This window comes from Mixophyes fleayi, chromosome 1 (assembly GCF_038048845.1).
Source record: "Mixophyes fleayi isolate aMixFle1 chromosome 1, aMixFle1.hap1, whole genome shotgun sequence".
Taxonomy (NCBI): Eukaryota; Metazoa; Chordata; class Amphibia; order Anura; family Limnodynastidae; genus Mixophyes; species Mixophyes fleayi.
Genome location: NC_134402.1, coordinates 45,034,139 through 45,054,703, shown reverse-complemented (window position 1 = coordinate 45,054,703; position 20,565 = coordinate 45,034,139). Strand labels below are relative to the sequence as shown.

The 20,565-nt window shown below is 40.1% G+C and overlaps 1 protein-coding gene across 4 annotated transcripts in view; it reads left to right on the top strand.

Annotated features, from left to right (window-relative positions):
* Positions 1 to 20,565, top strand: part of LDB2 (LIM domain binding 2) — a 271,061-nt gene that overhangs the window by 196,050 nt on the left and 54,446 nt on the right. For all 4 annotated transcript variants that reach the window (XM_075194699.1, XM_075194698.1, XM_075194701.1 and 1 more), the window contains exon 3: positions 1,206 to 1,378. In XM_075194699.1, the coding sequence (XP_075050800.1) occupies positions 1,206 to 1,378 (173 nt within the window). The remainder of the gene's footprint in view (positions 1 to 1,205; positions 1,379 to 20,565) is intronic.

Below are 20,565 nucleotides of genomic sequence, written 5' to 3'. Positions count from 1 at the left end.
TTCCTAGTGCCTGGAAACCCCCTCCAAGCCTGGGGCACTGTATAATTGAGCTGGCTGGAACCTGCTCCCGCTTCACACAGCTCTGCTTGAAAAGGGAGAGCTGCGTGCACCTAACAGTAGTGCATGCAGCATTGCGCATGTATATTATGGGGATAGGAAGACTTGGAGAGCAGCCAATCACTGTATTTAGCCATGCCCCCATGCATGCTGGTCACGCCCACTGGTGGCGTGGTGTGGAACACCCCTCTATAAATCCTGTGTTTGCCCCTGGTAAGGGGTGTGTAGACATAGCAAGCCAACTAGAGATGCAGCACAACGATACTGGGAAACAACCTCAGATGTGCTTATTAAGCAATAGATTTTTTGTGTGTACTGGAGGCCTGGTGTTAAGATATGTAATGATGATGATGATGATGATGATGACGCAACCAGCACTACTTAGTTGGTCCTGATTGGTGGCTAGCATACTGACCTCCTCAAGTCACTACCGTCAAGTCGCTACTGTCTATTCATATTACTTATTTGTTATTTCCTTTGGGACTACTGCAGGAAACAAGATTCCCATTGGGTTTATAAAGCGATAAATTACAGTGCTTCTAGTTTATTATATTTTGTTCGGGAAAATGCGACTTTAATTTAGTATTTATTAATAAAAATCTCAAGATACTATTCTGTATATATGACACTTCATTACATTATATTGTGTACAAATATGGTAATACGACTTTCGCCTTTACTGTTAGCACCATCGAGCTGCATTTTTACACTATTGTGGGGTGTGAGTACACGTACTTATATGTCTGACACAGAAATACAGCTGTTTTATGATGGGCATAGCTTGAGCTACATAACAAACACGTGTAAGTACACAATTTTCAAGACAGAAAGTTTACGCATATGTTAGCGCAAAATGCATCCAACTCTTAACGAGACCCAAATTGTGCTGATTACTGTTTGTAGATCATACGCCAGTTGTAACTGCTGGGTAAATTCTATATAGGTATATATTGCTGGTATGACTTACTTGTATTTATCATTAGACGTTACATAGAGCACATTCATGCTGTCAATATTCTGTGTTATCTAATGAGTTTTCATCCTAAATAATTAAAATACTGTTAAGCATGGCATATACTGAGTATACAGTCATGAGTGTGGATCTTGGTTTTAAAGTCTCATTATTTTTTCTGTCTTTTCTTCCTTAGCAATTGGAAGGACTCTTATTCCTCGATACTTTAGCACAGTGTTCGAAGGGGGTGTCACTGATCTCTATTACATTCTTAAGCACTCCAAAGAATCATACCACAACTCATCCATCACCGTGGACTGTGATCAATGTACCATGGTCACTCAGCATGGGAAACCCATGTTCACCAAGGTAATAACAAAGCTGATTTTTTTTTTCCCCCCATGTTTAAGAGTGATTGATTTTCTTCTCTCTGCGATGCTATAACACATCTTTCCTTACCAAACGGTGAAGTTTCATTTTTCAACTGAGCAGCAAACATAATCTATTTCATTTACAAATAGTATTTGCTTTCCTTTAAACAGTCAAGCACATGGGTAATATTCTTTATGTGTATAAAAACATTTGTCTCTGTATATTCAAATGTAATAATATAGGAGGCCATACTGCTTTTCTTGCCAGAGGCAATGATGAAAAGGCCTGTAGGCAAATGGCTGTAGCGTTGTCAAATAAAACCGGTATAGGGTCTTCTGTATAGATATTCTTCTCTGATCTTCATCCTCTCATGTCTAACACTTACCTGACACTTACACACAGTAGAGGCAGACGTTTTGTGACTTAGTTACAGTGCTTCAGTAAGGCCACTGGTGTCCAGTAATAGGCTGCGCTCTCAGTGATGTCACTGGTTTCAAGTAGAGATGTTCACTGACTCCTGTGTTCTGGATTTGGTTTTGGTTTTGGATCTGGATTAACTTCAGGTTTTGGTTTTGGTTTTGTAAAAACCGCCCTCGTGTGTTTTGGTTTTGGTTTTGGATCTGTATTTTTTTTAGAAAAATAGCTAAAATATGCTAAAATCACATAATTTAGCTCGTTTTTTGTTCCTACCTTATTATTAACCTCAATAATACTAATTTCAAGTCATTTTCAGTCGATTTTGACCACCTCACAGGTCACAATATTATTTTCATGCACTTTCAAACAAAGACTGCAGCAGTTCTTGCCAGTGATAAGAAGAAGGCCATTGTCATGCCTGGACATAAGACCAAAAAATCCATCTCTTATGTGTGGAATTATTTTTACACAAATTCTGACAACAGTTATCTAGCCATTTGTAGCATTGAAAAGCCACAGTCAGTAGAGGCAGGTGCCTTAACCATCTAGGAACCTCATCCGTGTTACGCCATTTGAAGCAAGTTCATGGAAAGCTCTTGGGAAAATCAGAAACTTATGCTAAAAAAATAACAACAAGCAGTCCAGCATCAGCTACCTCCCTTCTCTCAGCTAGATCCCAGCACCTGCAATCTACACCCCCAAAACCTTCCTAATCAATATCCTCACAAGTGATCGGAGTTAGTCCTGCATCCAAGTTGCTAATGCGAGATGATTCCTCCCCTATTCAGGACTCCTCAGAAGAATCCTTGAGCGTTAGGCCAACTGCTGCTGCTCCTGCTGCTGGGAATGGATCTTCAACCCAGAAGCAGACCAAGAAGAAGACTACTAGTAGTTTACAACAATTGACTGTTAAACAATCCATAGCAAGAATGAAAGCTGTCACCCAGTTGTAAAGCGGATCACAGACGCCATGGCGACTATGCTACTATTAGATCTGCGTTCAATATCCACTATTAATGCAGCTGGTTTTAGACAGTTAATTGAGGTATTGTGTCCCTGTTACCAAATTTCATTACTACACCATTTTACTAGAAAAGCAATTCCTCACCTGTACCAGGAGGTTACAAAAAAGAAAATAATTGGAATACAAAATGCCATTCTAACCACTGTACACTTAACCACAGATATGGGAACAAGGGGAACTGAAAAAACTAAAGATTGTATGACTGTGACAGCCCACTGGGTTGGTAAATCGCCTTCAGCAGCAGGAACAGTAGCAGGATCTAACAAACGACACCAGATCTTTCAGAGGCAGGCTACTCTGTGTATCATCTGCTTTACTAAGAGGCATACCGCTGACAACCTGTTTGTGGGCAGCACGGTAGCTTAGTGGTTAGCACTTCTGCCTCACAGCACTGGGGTCATGAGTTGGATTCCCAACCATGGCCTTATCTGTGTGGAGTTTGTAGGTTCTTACCGTGTTTGCATAGGTTTCCTCCAGGTGCTCTGGTTTCCTCCAACACTCCAAAAAACATACTGGTAGGTTAATTAGCTTATATTAAATTGCCCTAAGTCTCTCTCGATCTGTGTGTGTGTATGTTAGGGGATTTAGACTATAAGCTCCAATGGGGCAGGGACTGATGTGAATGAGTTCTCTGTACAGTGCTGCGGAATTAGTGGTGCTATATCAATAAATAGATGATGATGAAAAACTAAGGGATGTCATTGCACCATGGCTAATCCTGCTTGGACTCGCCTGAGGATATGTGATTTCTGATAACGCCACCAATATTGTTTGAGCATTACAGCAGGGGGAATTCCACCGCATTCCCTGTTTTGCTCACACAATCAACTTGGTGTTACAGAACTTTTAAAAAAATGACAGTGACATGCAGGAGATGCTGTCTGTGTGGCAAAATATTTCGGTTCATTTTCGGCATTCTGCAACAGCATGTAGGAGAATGCAGCAGCTGCAAGAAGAATAGCATTTTAGGGGGTATGAATTATTCACCTGTGAAGACAGTGCAGACACTGTTAGGTTGAGTCAAGTGATTCCCCTAGTTAGACTTTTTGAGAAGCAGCTAGAGAAATTGAAGGAGGAAATGAAACAAAGCAAATCCGCTAACTAAATTGGAATTATAATTCGCTTCGCCAGGATCCAAGAGTTATCAACATCTTGAAATCGGATCAGTACATTTTGGCAACTATGCTTGATCCTAGGTTTAAGAGCTATGTCTTCTCTTTTTTTCCAACTGACCCAGATCTCAAGAGATGCAATGAACTCCTGGTCAGCAGGCTGACAGCTCAAGTGGTACATGACACAACGATGTCTCCTCCTTCAGTTTCTCTGGCAACTGCCTCTAGGAAAAAAAATAAGCTTTCCCAAGACACCCAGTAGTGATGCAGATGAGTCAGCACAACATTTTGACATTTGGTCTTATCTAAATAAATTGCCCAAAAATCGTGACCGCTCTGCCATAAAATGAATTACAAATTCCATGAGGAAGGCCATTACCGGCAATTACATCAAAGTACACAGACTTCTGTGATGGTGGATTCCAACAGCGATGAATTAGTATTGTTTGAGGATGATGTACACACTGATGAGGGTGAATATGATGATAGTGTAGATTGCAGGTGCTGAAATCTAGCTGAGAGAAGGGAACTACCTGATGCTGGTATGCTTGATAATATTTTGGGTAGAATGGCATCTTGGCAATTTTATGTTTTTCTACAGTAAACTTTCACCTTTATTAGAGAAGTTATTTTTTCTTTAAAAAGGTACAAGCTTTTTATTTACATTTTTGTTTCCCTGATTTAAAACCACTATGCACTTGAACATAGGCTTCAGCACATGAGGTAGAGGAATTAGTATCATCATGACTGAGACTGGAGAGTGACAAGAACAATGCCACCCCTCCTGTTTCGGTATGAGTTATGGCACAGTAGAATGTCACTGGAGACTTTTAAGAACACTGACAGCCCTATTATTACAATTTCTGTTTCAGCACTGAACCCTGCCACCTCTGCTGTTTCTGAGTGAGCTATGGTACAATAAAATGTAACTGCAGATTTAGACCAAGCCTACCAGCCCTAGTATTTCTATTTCAGCAATGACAATTAGCAATGGAGCAATGGAGCTCTCCTTTTTGTGTGTAACCTATATAACACTGTACAATTTGACTGCAAATTCAGAAGACCAAGCCTGCCAACCCTAGTATTTCTATTTCAGCAATGGCAATTAGCAATGGAGCAATGGAACTCTCCTCTTTGTGTGTAACCTATATAACACAGTACAATGGGACTGCAGATTTACACCAAGCCTGCCAGCCCTATTATTTGTATTTCAGCAATGACAATTAGCAATGGAGCTCTCCTCTTTGTGTGTCACCTATATAACATAATACATTATGTGACTGCAGATATAGAAGACCAAGCCTGCCAGACCAATTAATTCTATTTCAGCATTGACAATTAGCAATGGAGAAATGGAGCTCTCCTGAATGTCACTGGAGACTTTGAAGAACACTGCTATCCCTCCTCTTTCTTTTCTACCTATGACGTTGCCCAACTGCACTAGAAACTGCCAAGAACTCTGCTACGCCTTCTGTGTCCCTCTGTGAAATGGCGTTGGATGCCGTGGAGGGTGGTACTTATAGAATCCAACACTCGGGAGATCCAACGATGTAACAATGACGTTTTGCCTCGTTTTCAATTCAGAGGGTGCGCAAAAGTACCGAACTGGCTAAGCTCGGTACTCGGATCTGCTAAGTTCGATGGGCTCAGTTCTCTGAGAACTGAGCCTGAGCATATCTAGTTTCAAGTAATAGGCTGCGCTCTCAGTGATGTCACTGGTTTCCAGTAATAGGCTGCATTCTCATGAACATTGGCTGGGCCCACAAAATGACTGCCTCCAGGACCTGTTGGCAACAAGTACATTTTAAGTTTCTCTTAACTGCATGGATTTCAGCCAAATCACAGCCTGATCCACCCATGCCACACACATTTACCATTGGGTCACTACCCATCTCATGGCAGGTCTAGAAATGCTAATATCAGGTGTATACTGCAGGAAAAGGTGCCCCCCCTTTGCTTTATGTTGTGTAATTCTACTATAAGCATGGGTTTCCCTATTACTCTGTATTATGTATGTCTGCATCAAGATCAGATGTCCCCAGTACTCTGTATTAAGTATATTTACAATACTATGTGTTGTGTATGTATACTAGAAGATGAGACATCCTCAGTACTCTGTGCTGTATGTTTATTGCAAGATGAGATATCCCCAATACTCTGTGCTGTATGTCTACTGTAAGATGAGGTAACATCAATACTCTGTGCTGTGTATGTCTATTACAAGATTAGATATCCTCAATACTCTGTGCTGTGTATGTATACTATAAGATGAGATACCCCCAATACTCTGTGCTGTGTATGTCTATTACAAGATGAGATATCCCCAATACTCTGTTCTGTGTATGTCTATTACAAGATGAGGTATCCCCAATGCTCTGTGCTGTGTATGTATATTACAGGATGAGGTATCCCCAATAATCTGTGCTGTGTATGTATATTACAAGATGAGGTATCCCCAATAATCTGTGCTGTGTATGTATATTACAAGATGAGATATCCCCAATACTACTTGCTGTGTATGTATATTACAGGATGAGATATCCCCAATACTCTGTGCTGTGTATGTATATTAAAGGATGAGATATCCCCAATACTCTGTGCTGTGTATGTCTATTACAAGATGAGATATCCCCAATACTCTGTGCTGTGTATGTCTATTACAAGATGAGATATCCCCAATACTCCTTGCTGTGTATGTATATTACAAGATGAGATATCCCCAATACTCCTTGCTGTGTATGTCTATTACAAGATGAGATATCCCCAATACTACTTGCTGTGTATGTATATTACAAGATGAGATATCCCCAATACTCCTTGCTGTGTATGTCTATTACAAGATGAGATATCCCCAATACTCCTTGCTGTGTATGTATATTACAAGATGAGTTTAACATATAAATCACATTAGAAAGAGTAGCTATAATTTAGATAGTAATTTTGTATTATTTTACAACATTCAATAAATATACTATCAATTATTAAATATATTTTAATTTATTAATGACATAATTATTCTTTTGGGTAACACATAAATTATGTATGTAGTAATGATTTTTTTCTATTAATCATTTCTAATTAATTTATTCTTAAAGTATGGCCTAAATATGTTAATTTATTATTTGCATTATAATAAGTTAGGGGTCTGTCTTTTTATTTGCAAATAAAACACAACTTACCCTATATAGTGTTTAAGGATGCATTTTCCTAAGGCATTAAGAACAAACTGTATTCATTATTTTGTCCAAGAACAGGGTGCCCGCAGGCAAATTGCATATTTCCGAGTGCTTCCTCTCATCTACTGATACTTGATTTTAGGTGGTCATGATCAACTGGATCTGTTGCCTTTATTGTGGTTGATCCTTCAACATGCATGTCCCATTCTATGTCAACTGGCATCCAAAAGAAGTCATCTATTTCCCATTGGTTCTGGTCATTGACATCAGGGTTGTTTGGTTCCATCTGGTTATCTCTTCCATCTAACAAGTTGGGGGCGACAGTGGCCAAGAAAGCCCAGCAATGGATCCATTGCTCTTTAATCATGAAGTGAGTTTTCAGGCAGTGTCGTCCACTTGTAGACAGAAAGGGCAGGAACTAAAGTTTAGTTAGAAGGAGCTTGGAGAAGCTCTTATTCACTGGCAGATCATGATAGGTACAGGATTGCTATAATTTTCAATTAACTTTCATCCCTTTTTCATTATTCTGGTTTAACTACATGGACAACATAAAATAGGTCTCCCTCTACATTCCAAGTGCAACCTCTTCTTGTGCTTATTACAGTATGTCCCATAATAGTCTACCCTAGTGTCAAAAGTCCATCCTTGCTATGGAGTTTACAATGTGAGGTCTAAGAGCAGCTGGGTACTCCTACAGAACATAAAGCAGTATAGCGTGTAGCAAATAATGTGATATACTGTATAAAGATATATCCACACTAGTTCTTTAATTGACACTTGATTTTGTTTGCTTCTCTAAGTGATTTCAACATACGTAACAGTGTGTGCGTAAAACACTCGCAAGAGCCATCCACTTGAGGGTGACAAGGTGCATTACTTAATTTGGTATACTTGACACAATTAGGCCACCACTATTGATTCAAAGTTAGCACCCTTAGTTTTGTGGTTTGTATATGTGTCTTTGGGTCCAGCTCCCGGTTTCTGGCATACTGCTGGAATGTGCTACACACTTCTACCACTAGGCATAGATTAGAAATAACATGTGATTTTCTTGGCCAAAGTGTTTTTTTGTCACAGATTGCACCTACTAACCTGCACTTTGGTCACTGTTCTTACCTGCTTCCCTTGGTTCTCACTCCTTGCTTTCGCCTGCTGGTCTGAATTGAGCATGCGCACACCTGGGGGTAAATGTATCAAAGTGCGATTTTGCCAGCATGTTAAAATCGCGGCAAGTCGCAAGTGTTAACCCGCGATTTTAGTGGAAAAAAAACAGAAATGTATCAAGGTGCGATTTTGTCCCAGATCTTCAAAATCGCTGGTTATCTCTGGCGATTTGCTGCGATGAAAACACTCCCGTATTTAGCTAACTCTCCTGTGTTGTAACAGCGTGTTGTCAAACACATCACTGTTACACTGCCTGTCATACAGCTGTCAAAATGTTAAAGAACAGATAAAAGTAAAAAAAAAAAAAGCGTGAGGTCCCCCCGCTATTCCAGCTTAACCCTAGTGCTGCCTGACTAGTGCTGGTCCCGTGAAAATCGGGGAAAAATTTTGCGTGGGGTCCACCCGATTTTCACTTTACCAGCACTAGGCAAACCAGCCAGGGTTGGTGGCAGTATGGCAGTGGGACACACGGCAGGGGACCCCTTGCCATAATGACTAACCAACCCTAGACTGTTCCCTGGGCTGGATTCCATCTCCCTCCAACTCCTTTATACCCATGTATGCTACACACACCAATGTTTGGTAAGGCTCAGCTGTATACTTTTAAAGCAGAGAGGAGGGTGGGAATTATGAGGCAAACACTGAGTCCAGGGGATATGGCAATTTGAGGGATATGGGGATATGGGAATTTCTAGCCTTGGAGGCAAACATAAGCAAGTGATTCTTCTAACATATGATGCAAAGAAAAAATGGAAATGACCAAAACATTGCAGGCATGATTTTACACAGCCAATGAATAATGATTGGATCCACTTTAACAGGACCACACTCAGCAATTTGAGTTTTTGCAACAACTCTGACTAAATTACCCACACTCATTAGAGGCTGGACTGCCCAACATTGTTAGTGTTGCCCCCCTGATTGGCACTTTCACAGCCCAATTTATTTACATGTTTATTAGTCACACCGTGTAACCTTTATTTATTACTGTTGGAGGTCTGGTAGTAGATGGACATTCGATTTAGGGTGGTAACTTTCACTTCCACTAATTATTTACATTTTGCTTTCTTTTTGTGTGTGTGTGTGTGTGTGTGTGTTTTATGTGGATATTATTATGGTTTGTGAGGTTATTTGAAAAACACTAGAGAGACTGTTACTGTATTAAACAGTGTATAGTGTGGTTCCTGAGGTTTTAATGTAAATATAAAAAGTGCTTTGGCATTACTGTTTCATGAAGTTTATAATTTGGCGTGTGATTATAAAATAAAATAAAATGTTTACATTAGGGGTTATCAATGTCTTGAAATAGTAACATCTGGTGTATTGATACTTTCTTTCAAGAAATGACTTTTCAAAATCAGGGTGTGCTCCATAAAAACTAGAGATGTTCACTGACCCCCGTGTTTTGGTTTTGGTTTTGGATCTAGATTAACTTCATGTTTTGGTTTTGGCAAAACCGCCCTTGCGTGTTTTGATTTTGATGTTGCATCCCTATTTTTTCTAAAATCACATAATTTGGCTCTTTTTTTGTTTCTACATTATTATTAACCTTACTAACATTCATTTCCAGTCATTTCCAGTTAATTTTTGTCAAGTGACAAGAACACTGCTACCCCTCCTGTTTCTGTATGAGCAATGGCACTGGAGACTGGAGAGTGACAAGAACACTGCTACCCCTGTTTCTGTTTGAGCAATGTCACTGGAGACTGGAGAGTAAAAAGAACATTGCTACCCCTGTTTCCGTGTGAACAATGGCGCTGGATCTTACTGTACCTGAGGGTATAGTAAGTATTCCCTCAGGTCTTTATTGTATATGCGTCATTTAGGTTCTGAAGATCCCTCTCCTGCAATGCTGTCCCCATAGGATTGAACGGCTAATCTCAGCTTGATAAATTTGTCTAGACCACAGTCCTCATTGAGAATTATGGGGACTGCGGTATTTTGCAGTACTTTGCCTAATGCAGGAGATATCTCTTTTGTTAAATTACCACTACACGTAAAAATGCCTAAACCATGCGGAAAAAGCTGTTTCTGCATAGATTAAGGCTTGATAAATAGGCTCCCATATCTGTTATCTCTGTAGATATGCAGCAAGCCATTCACACAAATTGCCCCATTTTGAATAAAGAGAGAGATCTGCAACCTAGTTAAATATAAACTTATCACATATGTTATTTAGCTCAGTATTGCAAAGGTTTCAATATGTTTAACAATGAAAAATATATTATTAATAATAATATTTTTATTTCCTTGAACCCTCTGTACCAAAAAAGTCCAGGGGGTAAATGTATCAAGCTGAGAGTTTTTCGGCGGGTTTGATAAACCAATCAGATTCTAGCTATCATTTATTTAGACCATTCTACAAAGTGATAGCTAGAATCTGATTGGTTGCTATAGGCAACATCTCCACTTTTCAAACCCGCCAGAAAACTCTCAGCTTGATACATTTACCCCCAAAAGTCTTAATTTGCTCTTTTAATTACCCATGTTGGCAAGTATGGTATTATGTTATGTGTTATTCCATGTTATACTATACATTTCACCCTTTCTATTACCTGTAATACTGTATGTTTGGGAAATGTAAAGACAGTTGCCAAATTGTTCAGATGCGACCAAAATGCCATCTTGTTTCAGCTAAACTCTTAGCTCAATCAGTTTTGAAGTTCGGCTTCAGCATGATTAATTAACCATGCCTTTTAATAGCACTGGAATAGTCAGGGTCTATTGTTTAATTATAGATAGTTTATTTGTCCTTTAAAAACCAGACATGGATAAGTAAATTAGCAAGCCAAGTCATCATTGTATTGTGTAGCTGGAAGCTAGTTATTGTTTACAGTCATGTCATGTCAGAGGTCATGTTAATCTGTGGTCTAACCAAACACATTCCCCTATGCAAGATAATTCACCATCACATTCTAACACTGAACTAAGAGGCCAATGTTATTATATTATGTTAGATCATGCTATTTCACTACAGGTTTTAAAGGATAACAGTGAGATACTGTAATGTTATGAGCTCAGCTATATCTCTATGCAAATCAGATGAGAGTTGAGAAACTTGTGTATTTAAGATCCAGACATTGTGTTCCTAGGTGTAAGCACTGGATTTAATCAATTTGGTCAGGCCATTGTTTATTATATTCTGGGCCACTTTAGATGCTCTGATATAGAGGGTAGCTGATCACACCCTTGCAGCCTGAGGCTGTTCTGAGAGTATAAGATGGGGCAACACAGAGCAATAAGGTCATTTTATCTTGGAGGATCCTGGTGTGCGTAACACCTGCACGAAGAACTCTGGGCCAGGCATCGTGGTTCCGCCGGAGGAATCCTTACCGAGACGGGGTCTGTGTGAGCCAGTAACCCAGGCTGGGGGACATAGAACTGCCTAGTTAATGGTAGAGGTAACACTGCAGGAGGATAAGACTCTGTGGACTTCAGAGAAGCTGTGGAGATTACTACTTTGGGGTGCTAACTACAAGAGGTTGCAGGAGAGTATTCACACCTGTGAACTGTCTATTGTGCTTGGGCTGCTTGGGCTGTCAATAAACCTGTTTTTTATAGATATATTCTGGTCTACCTGAGTTAGTTGAATCCCGCGGAGGGCAGCCACCTTCCCAGGTAAAGATGGTTTCCTCACAAGTGGATAAAAAGATTATGGGTGTCTTGGTGGGTAACCAAGCAGAAGAAATAAATATGGATGGGCCCATAGCTTGAAAAACACCCAGGGCAGGGATTCCTTTGAATCCTCCAGTGGACAGAGGCTGGGTGATTGGAGCTGGTACACATTAGATGCCTTCAGTGGCAAGTACAGCAAAACTCGAAAAATGTGATAACCGAAGACTAAGGATATCAATGAATCTGATAAATATTTTACCTTTTATCAACTCTCTCTAATTATTAATAACCTTACATAGAAAATACTATTGCTAATAATGATTCGTTGCTGCTTGTTACTGGGTGGCTGTGTACCACCCACCAAGAGAACAAACAAACTTCCAAATAAATTAAGAAGCACAATAAATCATTATAAAGTATAAAACACCACCATATATATTCAAAAAATAACAAAACACACTAATTCATATAGTTAAAAATTCTCACAATACATATAACACCAAAATGAATTAAGTACACAATGTAAACACAACACAATAATTCATAAAAATATAGACACTTTCTAAACTCCAATAGATTGAACTAATATACAGGTTGATTTATTAGATCGCTTCAAACTCTTCCCCCTTTATTTCGTATGTGGACATCTTAATTTATTTGGAAGTTCAGCAAAAGCCATAAAGAATATTTGGGTTCCATTCCTTACCATTTGTGTGTATAAAGCTATATAAAATACCGGACAATAGTGATTGTTTTTTCTTAAGGAACTCAATACAGACTGACTTTCCTACTAAATGCAGCCTTTAGAAAAGTACTATGGCTGGTAAAGCAAAAGTTGCATCTAGATTGTGATGGCTAAACACAGACTAATGTGACTGGGATAATATATTTGTACTCTTAAGTCATGAATAGGCAAGTTTATTCCATATTGTTAAAATCAAGGTTAAAAATGACATTGTAGTGTCCATCTTTTCTTTGTCCATTGTACACGTGAAGATGTGTTTTAGCATTTCAGATGCTGAGATTCCTGTGCATATCCCATACAGCATCTAAAGATCAGCCTATGTGTATATTGAGCAGTTTACAAATCTGCATCTTCCCTGTCGTCCCTGTGCATTGTTCATAAATAGAAACATCTGATTATCATCTCACTGAAATGTTTCGTTTGTGTCTCGATAAAATACATTTGTGTCTTTTTTACGTTATGAGTACATATATATATAAATATAGATATATATGTATATATGTGTGTGTGTGTATCTATATATATATATATATATATATATATATATATATATATATATATATATATATGTATATATAATATAAAATAATCAAAAATATGATGTATGATTGTCTGAAGGAAAGAAAGGGTTAATCTGCTATTGGTTCAGTAAAGAAATGATCTTTTTTTCTTTTCCCTGGTCTAGTCTGGAGGGAGCACGTGATCCTCTGAACGACTGCCAGCCTCTTTCTTGTTGATCCTCCGGAGACCATCTGTGCTGGGGGCATTGATTAGAGTGTGTCTGCTGGGATTACATCTTTTCTGTTGCCATGCCAACTAATCAGCTGATTTTTTCGGTTGCCATGGCAACAAAATGTCAGAGCTCAGAGTACGGCAACATGAATTCAGCACAAGACAAAATGTTTTCTTAATTGGAGACCCTTTTGATTTTTGGACTCTTTCCTAACATGTGCCTTGAACAAGGTGGGGGGGGGGGGGGGGCTTCTTTAAATTAAAATCTACGTTAATTGTGGATCTTAAAACTTGGCACAAATTAATTTCCCTTTTAGGGGGGAATAATAAAGATGCCTGGTGCTTCCCTTGCAAACTACAGTCTGCCGTTTATTTTATGCTTGGGATTTAGAGTGTGCAATTTCTTTTTCCATTCCTTTAAGCGCTTGTTTTTTTCTTTTTTTTTTTCTTTCTTTTGCATGGCTATAAAATAACAACATCCCTTAGGTGTTGCATTTTTACAGCTATACAGGAGATGTGCCGCTCTAGGTCTCAAAGGTTCCTATTATACAAATAGATTATAGTCAGTGTGGGACGTTGACCTTTGACCCTCATGCGGTACACTCCCAAGACACTGTCAAATGGTGAATTTGTGTGGTAAACCTTGAAAATTAATCAGCTCCGCAGATTGGTGAATACTTCTTTCCCTTGTTCTCTCAGACTTGTAAACAGCTGAAGCATATACTCTTGCTGCATGAGTAGAAATATAATAGAACTTATGTATTTATATTACCAGTCATACTTGTTTATTTTCTGTTGGGGTGTGATGTAAATCTGTTCCTTGCAGCATACGCGCAATTTGCTAGGACAACAAAATTAAAAGTCTGCCTAGTAAAATAAGGAGATGCCAAAAACACACAAAATGAAGTCACAATAAATTAGTCATCCGAAGGTGGACAATCCATTCAAACTTGTGGACCTATTTATCAATCTGCTGCGATGATAACATATTGCCCCATTTTATCAATAAATTTTTGCTGAGGCAGCTGAGCGATATCCAGCTACCTCTGTGATACTGGCCAGTGCTGAGGCTTAACTTACTGACTGGCTAGGCGGTTTACGCACGCGCTCAGTTATGTAGAGTCTCTTATCGACGCTTTTCACACCAATTAGAGCTGCAGTATCAGACTAACCATTATACTCAAGCCGGGACAGTGACTCAGATAAGCGCCGGTCCTGGCAAAGACTGCCTAACAATGTTATACTCAGATGTAACCGGGGGAACTCCGAAAAGCAAAGGTTTTGATAACTTAGCCTGTTTCGGTAGCGATGAAAACTGTAATGAATGCCAGAGATATCTCTGATATTTACGGTGTTAGACTGTTAAATGGCCCAGATACTTATATGCCCAGAAAAGGTAATACAAAAAAATAAACTTTTTGAAATTATGATTGCATACTTGTCCAAATTTTAATTTCCAGATTCAAAGAATTGAGTCTAATAAAAACAATAAGCATCTCAAACTTTGAACAGTTTGGACTATTTAACTTATAAAAAAGTCTGTGTTATCTTCTGGAGTGAGAATAAATACATATTTCTGCACTTTTTCTCAGTGCTGTCACCCTGGTGCTTTCTGTAGTACTGGTAAAGGTGTGTGCAAACGGTGCACTAGCCAATCAGCCACATCTGTGACTCTGTCTGAATGGGCCACACACAGCAAATTCAAACTTACCAGATCTGGTCATGTGATGATTGGGCAAAACAAACCCACCTCAAGGGACGCCATATGTTCTGGTTGGTGAATGACAGTCCAATATTTGAAATGATCGTCAGCTGACTAGGCCAAAAGACTAAAAAAATTCTGATCTTCTGCTTTTGACCAGGAGTGCACCAAGAATGTTTTTGACTCTCTGTGCAATTCTTTGTTTATGTTCATGTTATATGGATCATGGAAGCCATTGCTTAAGAGTCTTAGCTCTCCTCCACTTGAATCAATCTGCTTCTGAGCAGGGTCAGTGCTGGTATATCAAGCACCCTTCTGCCCGGAGTTGCACATTTTTACCAGGCTTACCGTGTTCTTCCGCCCCTGCTTCTGAGTGAAGCAGGTGCCAAACTCCTTCCTCTTCATCAGCTTTATAAACGCTCCTTACTTCTCTAGAGCACCCGTGCAGTATGAGCAGGCAGGTGCCAGAGAGACAGAGGGTTGCCCAGTAGTCATTTACATACTAGGAATATTACTTGTCTGTGGATCTTCTGGCCTGGAAATAAACAACAAGAAAATTTTGTTTAATAGAAAAAAGAACCTTTATAAATACTAGTATTTTTATGAAAATACTTTTATTTATGATTAAAATGTGATTAGAGTTTGAGCCAACTAGTTCATAGTACCTGCCCCGGGTGCCTTTCTCCCTTGAGCCAACACATGATCAGTGGTTTGACTGGGTGAACCACAATTTTGCAATCACTATTAGCTTTGCATTACAGCTCTTTTGGCCCAAATTGTCTACAGTACCTAATTTCCTTACCTATTGTTAAGTTTACATTTATTATATAGATCTAGATTAATACATGATAGCTCTATCAATTTCAAATGTAGAAGGGTGTTTCCAAATACTTGATTTCACAACAACATACCCTCCTTCTTCCTCCTGTATAACATACCCTCCTGCTTCTTACTGTATAACATACTCTCCCGCTTTCTCCTGTATAACATACCCTCCAGCTTCTTCCTGTATAACATACCCTCCCGCTTCTTCCTGTATAACATACCCTCCCGCTTCTTACTGTACAACATACCCTCCCGCTTCCTCCTGCATAACATACTGTGACGAAATTAGTGGGTTAACCCTGTGAGCATTCGGTGTCTCATTTCTCACATAATGTGGATTATAGTACTTTTTATAGCCCATGCTTTGTTCCCTAGCTCACCAGACTACAACTGCATTGTCCAATAACATGTGGCTAAGGGGACATTGTAGTTCAGTGTACATATGTATATTGTGTATAGTATATTGATGACTTGCAGTAAGGTTGCTATTCATTGTCTTTAAAGTGAAGCCAGGGGGATTGTGGGTAGGGATCAGGTTGCCATGTGCTGGAGTAGGAATACTAATTAGTGTCCATTGTTCTCACCAGGCTAGTCCAGACAGGCCATCTAACAGGGGAGGTTCTCTGGAAGGACAGCTCATCTTCACTCCCCTGTCCAACCCCCCTAGTCCAGCACTGACCAATGGTTAAGTAGAATAGACCCAGGGGTTTGCCCAGGGAGGGGAAAGACTGTGGAAATTAGACCTGGGATATAAGGAACAACTCCAGGGGGGAAGGGTGTTCATGCTGGGATTTCATTCCTGAAGGTGCATCTAGTTTTGAATTCTCGTTTTCTAACTAGCATCTATATATGCAGCAGAGAGGGATCCATGGGTCGTGAAGTCTGGACAGCAGGTGACTATATCTCCTTAAGTTATTGGGGTAAGGGACAGATAATGTGGTAAATCTGCCTGGCATTTATTTACTGTGTGTACATAAGATTCTAGTGTTGTTTGTATGACAATAAATATACTGTTGTATTTTTATAACTGCATTTTGCCTGAGTGACCATACGAATCCTAGAAGGTACTGGGTAGACTTCCCTGGCATAGGAAGGCACCCGTGGGTGGCCAGCCAGCGTGAAGTGGGTAGTATTGGGCCAGATACACCCGGTATCTTCACACATACCCTCCCGCTTCTTCCTGTATAACATACCCTCCCGCTTCCTTCTATATAACATACCCTCCTGCTTCTTCCTGTATAACATACCCTCCCGCTTCCTTCTCTATAGCATACCCTCCCGCTTCCTCCTGTATAACATACCCTCCTGCATCTTCTCTATAATATACCCCCCCGCTTCCTCCTGTATAACATACCCTCCCGCTTCCTCCTGTATAACATACCCTCCTGCTTCTTACTGTATAACATACCCTCCTGCTTCCTTCTCTATAACATACCCCCCGCTTCCTCCTGTATAACATACCCTCCCACTTCCTCATGTATAACATACCCTCCTGCTTCTTCTTGTATAACATACCTTCCCGCTTCCTTCTCTATAACATACCCTCCCACTTCTTCCTGTATAACATACCCTCCCGCTTCTTCCTGTATAACATACACTCCCGCTTCTTCCTGTATAACATACTCTCCTGATTCCTCTTGTATTAATACCCTTCTGCTTCCTCCTGTATAACATACCCTCCCGCTTCATCCTGTATAACATACTCTCCAGATTCTTCTTGTATACATACCCTCCTGCTTCCTCCTGTATAACATACCCTCCTGCTTCCTCTTGTATAACATACCATCCCGCTTCCTCCTGTATAACATACCATCCCGCTTCCTCCTGTATAACTTACCCTCCTGTCCCATTTTATCACATTAATATATCTCATATTAAGTCTGTCTATCAATGTTAGTTTTATATATGTTAAATCTACTTAAAAGAGATCCGTCATTTGCAAGCTATGAAAACATTGAAACTGCTTAATGTCAGTGGCAATATCAGTTTATGCTACTTGTATCCAGGGCCGGATTAAGGGAATGGAGGCCCCTGGGCTAAGGGTGCCTCCATTCCCCCGTGAGGGCCCCCCCCCCCCCGTGATCGGAGCTGCACGCGCCCCCCCCCCCCCCCCCCCCGTGATCGGAGCTGCACGCGCCCCCCCCCCCGCTCCCCGTGATCGGAGCTGCATGCGCCCCCCCAGTGATCGGAGCTGCCCGCGCCCCCCCCCCCCCCCCCCCGGCACTTACCTCCTTCCCCGGCGCGCTGTACTCTCTTTACTGAGGAGATCTCGTTAGAGTGAGACTCACGAGATCTCCTCAGTAAGGAGACTACAGCGCGCCGGAGAAGGACTGCAGTGAAAGTGCTCAGCAGCACTGATTGCGCCGGGGGCGCCCCCGTCCCCAACCGATCAATACTGCTGCGGAGCACTTTCAAGGGCCCCCTGGATGCCATAGGCCCCTGGGCTGTAGCCCAGTTAGCCCTATGGTTAATCCGGCCCTGCTTGTATCTTACAAATGTATATGTTACCCCTCCCCTTTGTTGTAATACCTCCTTACTGTTGACAGCTTACTATACACCATTACTAGAACCAATCAAACAGAGTGCTAGCGGTTTACTTGATACAGGCATGGGAGAATTCTAGGCAACAGGTAACCCTCTGTAAGTGTGTGAATGCTCTATGTTTGAGATAAATTGTTCAAACATTATTGGCAGATAAACCCAGTTATGTAACACTTCCCATTATAATGCAACCACTAGGGGGTCCATTAATTATATGATGAGCCCATTGATATACAGTGTTCTACTGCAATCCCTGGCAGATATTTCCCTTTTCATTGGCCGAACAGACAGTATATTACTATATACATATATAAAGAGAAGTTTCTGTGTGCAAATTAGCTAATGTCTTATATGATTTACTGCACATTTATAGGAACATTAAAATAAAATATATTTTATTGCTATGGTATATAGATAGATAGATATATAGATAGATAGATAGATAGATATATCCTTTAAAGTGTGTTTGAAGGAAATATATTGCACAACTGGTAAGATCCTAGAGTATTTTTTCCTGTTCTCCACAGGGGAAAGTATATTGTAGGTGTTAATAAGCAGTGTTCAGTGTGAAAGATCTAGAGAACAGGCGTGTGTGCTGGGGCACGCTGAGAAATGTAACTGTTGGCTTTTAATGGAAAGGCAGTAATGATGATTGAACTGCACGTATTAAAGTAGAGTAAAAGTGTAATTTTGTGAATTTTTATAGTGTTAGGTATGTGGTATTGCAAAGTGATGTAGCTGAATTGCAGATCTATAAAATAATATTATTTTATCAGTTTGAAAAAGATGCATTATTGCAGTAAACTTGTATAGAATATATCTGCTGCCCCCTTATGTGCCCATTGATATACAGAATAGGATTTAGTCATACAAACAAATGTTGATGAGTACAAGTTCTGTGGTACCAGATTCTGAATATCCCCCCAATGCAATAAGTAACCCACACACTGAAGATACACTGCACATATTAAGCCAATGTTTCAGGATGGCATATTTTATTATTGGATCCATGATATAGAGAAATATTGTTTTTGCTGCAATTTAAGTATCAAAATTAATGTATCTGTGGTGTATATAACACAAATATGCTGTAACCAGTCATAAATTAGCTTTTCATCAGTCTGTTGGCTGCAATCTAGTTGCTAAATAAACTCCAATCTACTAGATTGTAAACTCTCTTATAAGGGGTACGTGGTCGACAGCTAGACATTCATTTGGTGGACATTCATAAAGTCAACAACATTAGGTCGGCAATTCAAATGTCTACAGTACTATTAGGCTGACAATTCGAATGTTGGAGTATTATTAGGACGACAATTCAAATGTAGACAGTATTATATGCTTAGGGATAGGGTTAGAGTTAGGGATATTATTGTTAACCTAATAATACTGTCTAGAATTAGATTGTCGACCTAGTAATACTGTCTACACATTTTAATTATCGACCTAATAATACTGTCTGCATTTCCATTGTTGACCTAATAATACTGTCTATATTTCCTAATAATTCCTAATAATACTGTCCATGTTATTATTGTCGACTTTCTAACCCTGTCTATATTGTGGTGTTGACTATATAAATGTCATGTAACTGTTGAACATATGTATCACACCCCTCATAAGCGGGGTCCTCTCTACCCTTTGTTTTCACATCCTCATTTATTCTGTCTACCTTGTGTGTCCCTGTTTTATAAATGCCCTGTGGCCCCTTAGAAATGAACGATAATAATAATAATACTAGCTGCAATATGGAGGCTACAATGCAATACAGATCTTATGACAAGTGAGGCTTCATGGGACGAACGCACTTAAAGGGTGACAGAGTTTGTAATAAGCTGAACACTAACCTAAAGGGGTTAACATTGGGTTGGGCCCAACCAATGGGAGCTTCTGGGGGAGGGACCTTGATTGTGATAGTAGGCTGCACTTCCTGGGCTGCCTCATTCCACGGCACGAGATCCCACCCACCCACTCCTCAGTGTTGGCATTTTCTGAGTTAATGTTGGGGTAGGAAGGCACTGCGTTCAGCGGCTGATTTGTGGGCGCACAGGTAGTTGGTCGTAGGTCACTGTCCCCTAGGAGGCACCAGTAACTCCTTTTTTGGTCCTTCGGTGAGGAGGGTCCCTGTCCG